Genomic DNA, 13,671 nt, shown 5'->3' with positions numbered 1-13,671 from the left:
TACTTTCAATTGAAATACATTAGTTTAAAAGCTGTGCTCAGTGACACGAAAAACACACACAAGTGACACAGAGCTTTGCGTCTCTGGAAATGTCTCTGTTCAAAAGTGAAAATGTATTGAAGAAAGAAAAATGTAATCATTTCCAAAATTCACAACTTCACAGATTTCTGATGAATGATTTTGGATGTTTAATCCTGTAGCAGTGCGACTGAAAGATAAAGAAGAACAGTGCCTTAGTTTGGCTCGGGCAACGGATTTCTCTGGTCAGCAGTTTTTTTGAGCCTTCAGCGCTGTAAAACAGAAATTCTAATTAGTTGTGAACAACACTAATTCTTCAGATTATTGCTTTGAAAAAAGAAACTGTGAAAAGTGAATGAGAAAACTGTAAAACAATTAAAATGTGTGGTTCCCTTTGCTAATGTATTAAAATATATTTTTTAAAGGTAACATAACTGAGGTATGATTATTATTTAGTTTTTATATATTTTTGTCCAGTATGGTCCAGTATGAGTCCAGTATATTTTCAAATAATTTAATAAATTCATGACATATATCATTTCATTCTATTAAAACCTATTCAGTTTCAATATATTTTAATTACATTCAAACTATACTGTTTTACGTTTTGGCACCTCAAACTCTCAAAATGTCAGCTGCCAAATACAGAATGTCAAATGTCCGTTAGAATAAAATCGCAGGTGTACATCTATTAAATATGGTCTCACTAAGGAAGTACATTTAAATTAGAAAGTTTCTTCACTAAAATAAAACGATGTCTGAGTGAAAATCAGCAGAACGTTCACATAGTTACAACGAGCTCCTTCAAATCTGCTTCTTCTTTTGTCTCTTTTCTTTCCAACTTCATTCAGCCTGTATTTAATTATTATATTCATTTGTCATCAGAGACTTCTAAGCGTTGCCTTGAATTTATCATTTCATATTCCTATCAGAGCAAATCAAATCAAACACAACACACAGAGCTGCTCCCCATAAACTGAACACATTGTATGAAGACAATAGTATATTTCACAGACAGTGTGAAGGCTGTTTGGTTCTGTTTATTTGTTTGTCTTTCTGTTGTTTACCAGGATATCTCAAAAACAACATAACACACTTCAATGACACGTGGTGCAAAGTTGGGCCATGAACAAGAGAGCAAATGTTTTTTGATGGGAGAGCACCACCATGAGGACTTTTATAAAACACACCTGTTTTGGCTGAGAACTCCTGAAACATGAGGTCTCAAATCAAACCTTTTCTGGATTCCTTCATTAATAATGAATCAGCCCAAAACAGAGTTTCTGACTTGTGGTTAATATTGTATCAGCTGTGTCTTTAATTCACAAGGAAGATGAACGTTGAATCAATTTATACACAGCCTATTAACCTTTACAACTGCAGAATTTATGGATTATTATTATAATTCAGGGAAAAGAAAGACTTGTCTCTGATCATCATTGTGAATTTTTCTTTGGTCTCACACTTCACTCACAGCCATCAAATACTGTTCATAAGACCTACGTTTGTTTCATAGCTAATAACCTCATACAGTGCTGTCACTTCACTTAAAACTCATGAAGTTATGCTATAATGTGTAATTGATATTTATAACACATGTTTAGAACACTTAAATATAAATCAGAGATGCAATCCATTTTGTTTTCCCGGTCCACAGTCACATCTCACCTCTGTGATCTAATAATGCATCCAATCAGCCTGAGATTAAGTCCTCATAAACATCAATCTACATAACTGACTGCAGCCTCACTTGTCTGATATAAAATACTCTTTACATTCTCTACATTCAGATATTAATGCAGGTGTTCTGATGTATGCGTGTAGAATGATCGTATATGATTTGTTATAATAATAAACATGCCTTATTTATCATTTTTGCAATAGAGCCCTCCTTCATATGAGTTGCATGTGATGTGCAAGCTGTTGGTTTACTGACATCTGTTAAAAAGCATGGTGCTGTAAGCATGCAGTGAAAGAATATGAGCTACACCAACAAAAGGACGCCCTTTATATGTCTCTCTGTAGCTTGGATGAGTCCCATAGCGCTCTATGAATTCATGTAGGGGTGAGATACTCACCTTTACTCCTCAATTATGTACACAGTTCTGTACAAGAAAAATCAACACAAAGTAATAGTGCTTTTTTTTATTGATGGGAACTTGGAGCCAGCATGTTTATTAACCAGAGGTCGGGACGTGGGGGAGGTCAGTCTGGGCCCCAGCAGTGAACTTTATCTCTGGGGCCCTCAACAGGGCTTCTGAAAAAGACGAGGTGTCTCTTTTCGATAATATAACAAAGTGGACATTCATGTCCCAAGTCTTCCATTGAATTAAAAAACATGAAGTAAGTTTTCGTAGCAGTCATCCACCACCAGAGGGTGCAACAGATCAAAGTCTGACAGGGAGAGGATCACAATTTGGGAGTTGAATTAAGAGAAGAAGAGTTCAACCTGCTGGTTGTGGACCTCGTGAGAGCAGATGCATACCTAACATGATTATGTTTAGTGGAATAACCCTTTAATTACTTTTATATCTGCAAACCTGATAGGTTGGCGGAAAGTGAGCTGTCAAGTCTGCTGCTGCTGTCCAGGAGGTAAGTGGTTAAACTGTTTATTGGACTAATTAAGGAATATAACAAGTGGTGTTGGTGTGACGCACACAAAATGTATGGTCACATTTTTGTTATTAGATTCATATTTGAACGAATTTCTGTGATTTGCCTATCATAATTAAACTTCCTTTAGAAGTGTATTTTTATCTATGCCCAGTAGGTGGCACTGGAGCGCTGTCGATCTGCCTCGCGACCAGAGATTTGTAGGTGCGCGTTCAGCGTCTTCTCATAGCTTGAGAGGACACTGAAGCGAGAAGCCACAGCGTTTGCCTGTTTCATTTATTTCCTGTTTTTCTCAGGCACAAAATCTGTGATCAGGCCCATTCATGCTGGGACCTGTAACATTGGCCTTTTTAACATGACAGGTAGAAGCAGTGACAACTAACTGTATTTACACTAAGTTAAAGTACCAGAAGAATACAGGCAGCACAAGAGCACAGAAACCCACCTCACGTTAGATATTAGTAGGATCAGCATGTATGACAAAGAAAATGTGTTGTATTCAAATACCATGCATCACCAAACGTCCATTCTGTCTGTTTGTAAATGTTTTTGGGTCTGTTTGTTTCTTTGTAGTTGTTTTCTGTCTCTTCGTGGTCATTTTGTGTCTCTCTATAGTTGTGTTGTCTCTCTTAGTAGTTTTGTGTCTCTGTAGTCATGTTGTGTCTCTTTGTTTTCAATTTGTATCTCTTTGTAGTAGTTTTGTGTCTCTTTGTAGTTGTGTTGTTTCTTTGTAGTAAGTGTGTGTCTTTTTATAGTCAATGTGTGTCTCTTAGTTGTTTTGTGTCTCTGTGTGGCCATGTTGTATCCCTATAGTTGTTTTGTATCTCTTTGTAGTTGTTTTCTATTTCTTTGCAGTAATTTTGTGTCTTTGTGTAGTCATTTTGTGTCTCTTTATAGTCGTTTTGTGTCTTTTTGTCCTCAATTTGTGTCTGTTTGTGATCAATTTGTGTTTCTTTCTAGTTGTTTGATGTCTCTCTATAGTTGTGTTGTGCCTCTTTGTGGTTGTTTTTTGTCTCTTTGTGGTCATTTTGTGTCACTTAGTAGTTGTTTTGTATCTCCTTGTAGTTGTTTTGTATCTCTTTGTAGTTGTTTTCTGTCTCTTTGCAGTCATTTTGTGTCTCTTTGTGGTCATTTCGTGTCTTTTAGTAGTTGTGTTGTGTCTCTGTAGTCATGTTGTGTCTCTTTGTCACGGTGTGTCTGCTGGTAGTAGTTTTGTGTATCTTGTATGGGTTTGCAATATTGTGAAATGACTCCAGTCAAAGAGTCAGGGGAATGATTTTATTCCAGATTCAGAATCAGTTTTATTTGCAAGTCATGTATTGGGCTTCTAACGCTGCATACTCTTAGCCCAGGGCTATCCTACGCCCCTGTGCTTTATAGCACTTCCTCAGTTCAAATCTAAGACTTACTCTCTGGCTGTTTATCTTCTAATGAAAGGCAAGGTGCTCATATTTTGGGTGTAACATTTGACGCCCACCTTTCTTTTGAAAACCAGGTGGCTGACCTGGTGTAGTTGAGCTATAGGGGATTGCTCAAGTTTCAACTTGTCTGGGAATCGTCAGAGTTAAAGAACAAACAACAAAGACAAACAGACCGATGGTTTGCCGCAGGGTATGGTAATCCTCATAGTCTTCATCAATGTAAAGAATACAGGTTTTAAAACATATTTTTAAAAAGCTTTACAAATGCTTCATAGTCGGAAATGCAGTCAACATGTTTGTCTTAAACGACCAGTGTGTAAGATTTAGGGGTGTTTATTTGCAGAAATGCATTACAATATTCAAAATATCGTATATTATAAGAATATTTCTACAGTAGTATGTTTTTACGTTATCTGAAGGCTACTATAATTCTCCAACAGGGGAGGGGTGAGCTAGTGCAGTGATTCTTAACCATGGGGCCATGCACGCGACCTTAGAGGGCCGCAAAAAACTTTCAGTTTTGCACCTGTGGGCCGCGAGGTCCGCGGGACCGCATAGGTTATCAATTGAAGACACCAGAGATATTACTGTTCTCCATGAGACGCTCAGTTACAATATAGCTTCCCACCACCTGGTGGCGGTAATGCGTCAGTCAGTTGTTTAACAAGCTCTAATAAAGCAGAAGACGACACTCAGCTAGCCGCTAGCCTGTAGCGAAAGTTATGGATAAGTTTTTATAAAGAAAAAATGAAGACGACAGTGGTGCCATACCCCCCCCCCACCCCAAAAGTCTAAATGTGTGCGCAAGTACAATCCTGCACTGAAGCCTTCGAAACTAAAGCGACACCTAGCGACGAAACATCCAACGCTCGTGGGAAAGCCTGTTGGGCTTCTTGTTGTCTATGCAGGTTTACATACACATGATAAATAAATGTCTTTGTGATCATCACATTGTATCATCTCATTTATTTGACAAGGGTTTTGCCTGTTAAACTCCGCGAGGGCGTCCTCGATCCCCTCCCTCTCCGTTCCTACGGCTTGCTTGCGCAAACTACGTCACAAAACATGTCAGTGTTTGGTATCCCAGCATGCCCAAAATCCTCATCTTTGCAAAGAAATCATCGATTTTCTTTCATTTCTTATGGATTTTTCACAAAAAGAGCCCAAACACACACTGTCCAAAGTAGCCATAACCGCTGCAAGTCGGATCTTGCAGCATTTCGACGGAAAAAGACACATTACAGACCCGACAATGTGCTAGCGGATGTTACCATGGAGCTAGTGGCTTCAGAAAACGCTAGTACTTATAGTACAAACCTTATCTTCTTCTTCTATAAACCGTCAACCAACGTATAACCTGGCGTAACTGAGCTACCCTCATACTCGATCGTGCGCTCGGTCGCAGCCATTACGCACAGCAACCTTTATGGTTATAACGGCTAAAACAAGGATTTAACGCGTAGTGTACCAATAACTTCTCTCCCGTTTCCCATTCATACAAAGTTTTGCCGTTGTATAAATAGGTAAACAGTTTGGCTGTTCATAGTCATCTGTTAGAAAGGGACCAACCAAACTAATACAGTTTGTAAAGAAAATGACAACAATAATGACTTTTTTTAAATTCTAAAATACACATACATAGCTTTAAGTGCGGCCTAGTCTCATCCACTGCAGTTCCCATTAAAAGATTTTGTGAAGGTTGGCTCGTCCGAGCTTGTTTTAACCCCTGAAAAGGAGTTTGACATCATGCAATAAAGGATTGTAACTTTAAGGACATACAAGGATGCAAATAAATTACTATTCAGTTCAACAAAAAGAGGATCCAAATACAGGAAAGCAGGCAGATATGTAAAGTGAACAAAAGAGGAACTTTCATTTTAAAAAAAAGAAGAAGAAAAAAGCTGGTTCCAAAAAGCAAGGTGATGCAAAGGAAACACGGCCAAAAACTCAACTGATATGGCACGAGGACTACAGGTAGGGAAATCAGAAAAACAAGCGACAACCACAGAGGACCTAACAACTGAAAGAGGGAGAGCACACAGAATAAATACACAAGGGACTAATAAACTATCGAAACAGGGCTGCGATTTAAAAAAACAAAAACAGGCGGAGAAAAGGCAAAAGAAACAAGAAACAAACTACAAACAAACCTGCACAGTGACTCTGTAATGACATGGCGGGGAACCACGCTCGCTTGGCCTGCGGATCAGACAGGATTGGAATGCTGAAAGACTGTCAGGAGGATCATTACACAGACCTGACGAACACATTCAAACATGACCTCCTATTGAGACACAACATGTCCCACATGAAATGCATGTGTACAGTGGCTAGCGTGAACTGAAACACTGCCTAAAGTCTCTCACATTACACACACATACCAGGAGACGGTTAATGTGGTGTTACAGCTTAATTTATTTGCACACTTGTCAGTTTTAAAAAAAAAAATACAAATGTCATGAGTCCCTCCCCCCCCCCCCCCCCCGCGATTTTTTTTTAACAGCAAAAAAGAATACGACAATATCGAAAGGGCTCTTGTAAGTCTGTTTAAATGGGTCTCAGTGTTTTCAGTAGGCCCCGACTGCAGCTTCTTAAAGTACCTGAGTTAGTTAATTACTTACTTTGTGTTAGTGGTTGAACACCTAAATGCACGCAGTGTTACAGAGATAGGGAGAGCGAGTGTGTATAAAATAGTGGTTATGCCCTTCATTATTTCATGTGCTTACAGAAAGTTTGGCAAATACTTCGGAGTAACGCACTGAAAGGTTTTTGACAGTTTTTCTCTGTAGGAAAGCTGTTCCTGAGTCAGACTTGCACATACAATCAACTTAGAGTTAAATACCAACAGTTATGACGGTAGCACCGCCCTCTCTCAATGCATCTCTATTCCATGCTCCAAGTCCAACACAGGTCTCTTCTCCGGTGCATAGTCCCCGTCTGTCCTCTCCACGTACCGCTGCAGGGTGCTGTAACATTGGTCGCTCCTGGAAAAGGTGTAGTGTGCCGAGATCTCCTCCCAGGCCTTGTGGCTGGGGAAAGGGAACGCCTCGGGGTCCTTGTTCTCAAAGAAGCTCTGCAGGTTTCTCTCGGCCAGCTTGGTGGCGTAGTCCACCGCGAAGCTGTCGAAGCGGTCCTTCTCTTTCTCCACATAGCGCTTCCAGAACGTGAGCTGCAGGTAGCTGACTTTGGAGCGGCAGTTTGTGCAACAGGTACCGAAGAGGCCCCCGAATGCAGCAACGATGATGATACACCAGCCCAGGATCTGCAGACATACGGGGATGATATGAAGGGATGCGCACTCGATAGGGAATGCATTTAAAGGGGACACATCATGTTAATTTTCAGGTTAATACTTGTATTTTTGGTTTCAACTAGAACATGTTTATATGCTTTAATGTTCGAAAAACACTATTTTTTCTCAAACAGTCTTTCTGAATATACCTGTATTCTCCGTCCGTCTGAAACGCCCTGTTTTAGCGCCTGTCTCTTTAAGACCCCCTCCCCAAAGAGCCCAGTCTGCTCCGATTGGCTTGCAAGAAAAATATGGTGAAAATTTGCAAAGGTACTTCTCTAACCGTGTGCGGAGATACTCCGATGGGGGCTGCATATTCTAATATACCTGCATGTGACATATAGGAAAGGGAGCCAAATCTGGATTGCATGCTTTCGGATCTAAGCGGCCCACAAAAAACTGACTGGGTTGTCTTATTCCAGTTTGTGGGTATCGAATGAAGTACTCTTACTGTATGTATCGGTATCACTTCAAGGGTACTGTTCTTGGTACTGACATTGTCATTTTTTAAACGATACCCATTCCTACAACATATCCTGTCTTTTAGTCCCTAGTATGGAAGAAACTCCAAAAACCCGGATCCTAAATTTCCCATAATTCAACTGGATAGCATCTTTTATCAGATGCTCCCTGCCCGATAAACACCGTGATCTTTTGAACTCCTTAGCACGCAATTTGTAACAAATTGTGCTGTGAATTTGTGTCTATTTTGTGTCTCCCAACCAAAGCTGAGATAACCCTTATGACATCACTATGACATCATCAGGGTTATTTTCTAGACTTGAAACAGCTCATCGAGATCCACAGATGAAATGATATACCTGCTTTAACAGGATTATGAGCAGTGCGTGTCTCTCTTACCTGTGACTGGGCCCTGAACATCAGCAGCAGCTCCATGCGCTCATCATCGGACAGTTTGGACCGGTCACAGGGCACTCGGGCCAGCTCCTCCCGACACTTCGTGGTCTTGTTTTTACAGAACAAATCCACCACCACGTTATCGTCGAGGCCGCTGACAGCACACTCGTAAAAAGTCCCGTTGAGCAGGGCCACCGAGAGCCACATTATAGGGGCCACGCAAGCCCCAGTGAAGATGCTCATGAACGCCTTGAGGCAGCCGAAGCAGTTCCCCCGTGGGCACAGCTTCATGGGATTGAGGCAGCAGCCGGTGTAGAGCCTCCACAACCTGCCGCTGAAGAAGAGGCCTAAAACCAGCAGCACCGCTGCCGGGCCCAGCAGGAAAGTCAGCCCGTAGGCGAAGTTCTGGTCGTGGTTGCACGGGCACTGAAAGGAAACCATGGAGAAGACTCGCTCCCCGCCTATGGTCAGGAGAGCCATGAAGCTGTAGCCGATGGTAGCTTTCTGGTTCATGAAGAAACGCAGAACAGTCTGGAAGTTATCCATGGTGCCCGTGGGGAGGTTTCGGACACACTCCGGTGAGAAATCAAGCGAAGGGAAAGACAGAGGGCGGAAAGTGAAGAAGTTAAGTGTCTGCAGTCATTCGCTGTCCTGCGTTTTCCTCCACAGCTGAGGACAAAACACTGTCTGTGCCCCTCCCTTTAGCTGCCTCTCCTCTCTTAAGGCTCCTCCTTCAGTCAGTCTGACTCTCCCTCCCGCCCTTCCCCTTTCAGCACTCACTGTGTCGAGGCAATCGTTTGCAAAAAAATAAATCCTGCCTGTCTAGTTTTTTACCAGCCTTAGACGGTCACGTGATCGGAATGCAGCCTGAAATAATGACATGCCGGCAAAACAAACACACCAAATGAACTGAGACGATGTCAGGCTTCTGTTTATTTTCACTTTTATATGGAGCAGAGGTTAATTGATATGAAATGAGTATAAGTATGACAACTTGATTTATTTCTCTTCGTGCACACACACTCACCAAACACAACAAACAAAGTCTCAGTCCAGCGTGCACTCAGCAAGGATGAAATCTGGAATGATGTAATGTGCAAAAAAGGGGAAAAGCGTAAAACAAATCATGCAGAACGTTTGCCTTCATTCATTGTTTTGATACGTTTCCATATAGAACATACCATCGCTGCAGAGATACAGAGAGAGGCAGCAGCATCAGGAGCACAGTGCTGTGAGGAAGTGATCACATCCTCTTGGTGGTTTTTTTCTGTTCCATTCCCATAAGAGCGATTACTCAGACTAAAACACATTATACAGGAAGTGGTTAAACCACCTTTACGCATTCTGTATGAGGCACATCATTATCTGCTGCTACTACAGTAACACCATCAGTAAGGTGATCAGTTCGAGCCTCACAATTACATGAAAATATATGTATTTTTTATCTTAAATATACACTTTTATTCTTCTTTATTTGTATTACTGTTGATATGTGTCAAAGTTGCCACTTAAAGCTACTACGAGGAACTTTTACGTTGTGTTGATGTTGGCGGTCCATGTGGACAAAAGTGGTAGAGTTTCCGAGCACCAGATTCCCTTTAAAACAAATTCTCATTTTACTGCAGCAGGGTTCTGACAGTCCGTCGCGCTCAGTCCTGGTTCTGGTTCTCCTGTGCCTCACTTCCCTCTATCAATCCGGCCTGGTTCTCCAGCAGTGTGGTGTCGGTGTTGGCTCCCAGCGGGTATCGGCGGAGCAGCAAGGCGAAGCTCTGCTCCTGGCCGGAGGAGGAGCGGCTGCCTCCGAAGCTCCGACTGCAGGTCGAAGGCGACAGCAAAACTGGATCTGGTTCTGTATGCGGTTAGCTGCAGTCTGAGCTAAACGAGTTTCAAGTGAACCTGCAGCATTTTGTCTGATGTGACCAGGTGGCACAGATGACAAGCATTAAAATAACTAGATAGACAATCTTCTCTCTGGTAGTCTTGTTTACTTATGAAAGTCATTTAGAGGCATCCGCATTCAATTGAGACTGTTTCATTACCAGTTAAAAGTTCCTCATAGTAACTTGGTTGCACTTTCGTTGCGGGGTGAAGATGACACATTGAAGATCACGTTTCCTGTTTAAACCCACACTTAAAGCTCACATGAATCTCTGTCTTTACACTCTGCCTCACTGTTGCTGCTGGTCATTTTTTTAAATTAAATCCCCGCCCTGCTTTCAGTCATGTTGCCAACTGCCCTCTCGTGTCATCCATTGTGTCATTGTGTTGTTAAATAATTGAAGATTTTTATTTTTTTTGAATTGTCCTCAACAATTTTGGTTTTATGGATACGTGGTTAAAATATTCTTTTTTTCTGCTCGGCATAATTCTCGATGATCTCTTAACTTTTTTTATCTGGCGCTATCATCTGGTCAGAATTTCAATCAGTCCAATATTTTGGATTTAGACCAAATACATCAGCCTGCAGCTCAGCGGTAAGCAGGTAGTCCATTATTTAAGATTGGCGGTTTTTGGCTCTCTGGATTATCAGCACCGATCCAACACAGATGATCCTCTGATGCCGCGTCACAGTGTCACCCTACCTTCGTCTACAAAATCAAGAACAGCCGGGGTGTCGCCGTGCTCGCTCGAAATGACTGAGCCCATCCTCATCATCTTGTTGTCGGTCTCCTGCCAGCTCTCCACGTACCGGTGCAGGGTGCTGTAGTAGTGGCCCTTGGTGCTGAACTTGTAGAGGGAGGAGATCTTCTCCCACTGCTTGCAGGAAGGGGTGATGATGTCTTCGGGCGGCTTCTGGCCAAAGAAGCTCTTTAGGTTCCTCTCGGCGAGCTCTTTGGCGTGCTTGGCGCTGTACGAATCGATCAGGTTGCTCTCCTCCCGAACGTACGCTTTCCAGAACTTGAGCTGCAGGTAGCTGATGGGGGAGGTGCACCGAGCCGCGCAGCTCAGCAGCAGGTTGGACAACATGACGGAGGCGATGAGCAGCCAGCCCAGGATCTGTGGTGACACACGGTATGGATTTAGAATTCACTTACTGTAGATGTTTGTCACACATTAAAGGGATGGTTTGGTTGTTTTGCAGTGGGGATATATGAGGTTCTTATCCATAGTCGGTGTATTACCTACAGAAGATGGCGGTCAGCACGTCCCCAGTTTGGAGAAACAGACAGACAGCCCTTTACGACGGGGAACTGAGGCGTTACCGATGCTCTCTTTGAAGCCACTAGACTCCTTTGACAAAAACGGTAATTTTACCTCGCAGAACGACGGAGTTTTGGTATACGCTGCCTAGAACGTTTTCACACATTATTGTGTAACTTTGATGATTCCGAACTAATCCTTTAAAAGGTACAGTGTGATGTGCGACATCAAGCTGCGAGATTGCAGATTCCAACTAACTGAAACTCCTCGTGTGTGCCAAACGTGTAGGGAGATCTACGATGGCCGAGACGAAAAAGTGAATACGCGAAAAACCCGATCTAGAGTGTTTGGTTTGGCTTCAGTTCCCAGTCAGAAAAGACTGTCTGATGGCAAGGTGAAGCGGGGGAAATGTTCTAAATTTAGCTTACACTTCAAATGATATGGACTTTTTTTAGGTGTCTAAGAATATTCTGCTGCTGAGCCCGTCCACAGCAGTACATTGCTTTGCTCCCGTGCTGGTGCACATGTCTATTTCTCCAAACTGGGGGAGTGCGAACCGCCATCTACTAATACACTGACTATGGATAAGTACCTCATACAACCCTACAAGACATCTGAACTATCCCTTTAATACGTGAAATGAAAGGATACAATAACGAGTACGATTTTTTTTAATGCAAACTTTGCCCGTTAATGGATCCGACTGACATGACTTTTGCACACAAATAAAGGGTGCCGACTTAGGTAAACAGCAGAGAACGTCAAAGTAAAACACTTAAGTGCACTTCAAATCAAGAAAATTAATGTATCTACACATTTTTGCATAGAAAAAAATGTATCTGAACTTTTATTACAAGTTTGCTAATTATGATAACGTGCTGTACTTTAGTCTGGCATGTCAGTAAAGTCCCTCAGTCACTTTTATGTGTAGCCTATACTTCTAATATCTGAATAGCTGATTATCAACCTCTGTTTGAGATGTTATTTAAGTTAAATCTAAGTTGGGTGCAGTTTTATAACTTTTTTTCTATGATGATCATAATAATGCAGCCTAAAATATAACGGTATAATACTGTATTATCATTATTATCCACACTGCTAAGACGACTGATCAGAAATATGAAGCACTTTTTAAAAAGTGTATTGTTGGACGAATCGTGTTTGTTAGGAGACCACTGACCTGAGAGTGAGCTCTCAGTCTGAGCAGAACGTCCTCTCTGTCGACCCGCGGCACGTCGCTGCCCGTCCCGCAGGGGAACCTGTGCAGCTGCTGCTGACACGGGACCCGGGAGCTCTTGTCCCCGCACAGGTGCCTGGCGTACGCGCTCGCGTTGTTCCCGGTCATCGCGCACTCGTAGTAATTCCCGTTGAGCAGGGCCACTGCGATCCAGCTGGAGGGCGCAACCAGCGCGGCGGTGCTGATCTGGATAAGCGCCGCGCCGGCGGCGATCAGCCTCCTCCAGCGGCACAGCGCGGCCCCGCGCCGGCACGCGCCCGTCAGCAGCTTCGACGCCTTCTTGCTCAGGATGTAGCCCAGCAGCAGCAGCGCCAGAGCGGGCACGAGAAGGAACACCATGCCGTAGAAGAAGTTCAGGTCGCTGCAGGGACAACTGAAGACCGCCGAGGAGAAGATCTGCTCCCCTCCCGCGGTGAGCAGGGCCACCAACCCGAAACCGAGGTTGGTCTGTTTGTTGGCAAAGTCCAGTACCGTCTTGAACTTGTCCATCTCTGACTGCCTCGTGACAGAGCAACTGAGACTTTCACTTCCACATCTTTATTTATATCTGTTGTCACCACCTTGCCCCCCCTCCCCTCCCCTCCCCAAACCACCAGCGCCAATCCACGGTTTGTTTATGGGTTTATCACCTGTTGCGTAACGCAAGTTCCGCTCAATAAACCATAGTGCTTTATATATTTATTATTGCTCATTTGTGGCATAATTGGCTGATTTTTGTGTGTGCATGATGTCAAATACAAATATTTATAGAATTATCAATAACAAACATGGCATGTTGACGTCACTGTTCACAAAGTCTATTTATTTATTAATTTATCAATTGATGGAAAAAAGACCATGCAAGGTGTCACCTGCCCATCAGGGCTATCTAACATTCATTCATATACCGCAGGAAAACCCTGCGGCAGCAACTTGGGGTTAAGTGTCTGGCCCAAGGACACATCACCGTGGACTATAGCGGAGCCGGGGATCGAACCACCGATTCTCTGATTGAAGGACAACTCTGCTCTACCACTGAGCAGTCACCCCAAAATAACCATAGTTGCAGTATTTGTTTTTCAATACTGTGCTTAAGTAGAATTTTGCGTTAC

At 42.8% G+C, this 13,671-nt stretch overlaps 2 protein-coding genes across 2 annotated transcripts; both read right to left on the bottom strand.

Moving 5' to 3' along the window:
• Window positions 1-2,965: 2,965 nt before the first annotated feature.
• LOC142955191 (calcium homeostasis modulator protein 5-like) lies at window positions 2,966-8,943 on the bottom strand. Its single transcript, XM_076096634.1, has 2 exons — window positions 8,206-8,943; window positions 2,966-7,314 (listed from the first exon to the last, which is right to left on the bottom strand). The coding sequence occupies exons 1-2, from the start codon at window positions 8,746-8,748 to the stop codon at window positions 6,925-6,927; spliced, it is 933 nt and encodes a 310-aa protein (XP_075952749.1). The 5' UTR covers window positions 8,749-8,943; the 3' UTR covers window positions 2,966-6,924.
• Window positions 8,944-9,115: 172 nt separating this feature from the next.
• On the bottom strand, window positions 9,116-13,108 carry calhm6 (calcium homeostasis modulator family member 6). Its single transcript, XM_076096519.1, has 2 exons — window positions 12,524-13,108; window positions 9,116-11,199 (listed from the first exon to the last, which is right to left on the bottom strand). Exons 1-2 carry the CDS (start codon window positions 13,067-13,069, stop codon window positions 10,768-10,770), a joined length of 978 nt encoding a protein of 325 aa, XP_075952634.1. The 5' UTR covers window positions 13,070-13,108; the 3' UTR covers window positions 9,116-10,767.
• Between the last annotated feature and the right edge of the window lie 563 nt (window positions 13,109-13,671).

Source organism: Anarhichas minor, unplaced genomic scaffold (assembly GCF_050575085.1).
Source record: "Anarhichas minor isolate MPS153535 unplaced genomic scaffold, ASM5057508v1 ptg000022l, whole genome shotgun sequence".
NCBI classification, from domain to species: domain Eukaryota; kingdom Metazoa; phylum Chordata; class Actinopteri; order Perciformes; family Anarhichadidae; genus Anarhichas; species Anarhichas minor.
This window is presented reverse-complemented; position numbering and strand designations above follow the sequence as displayed.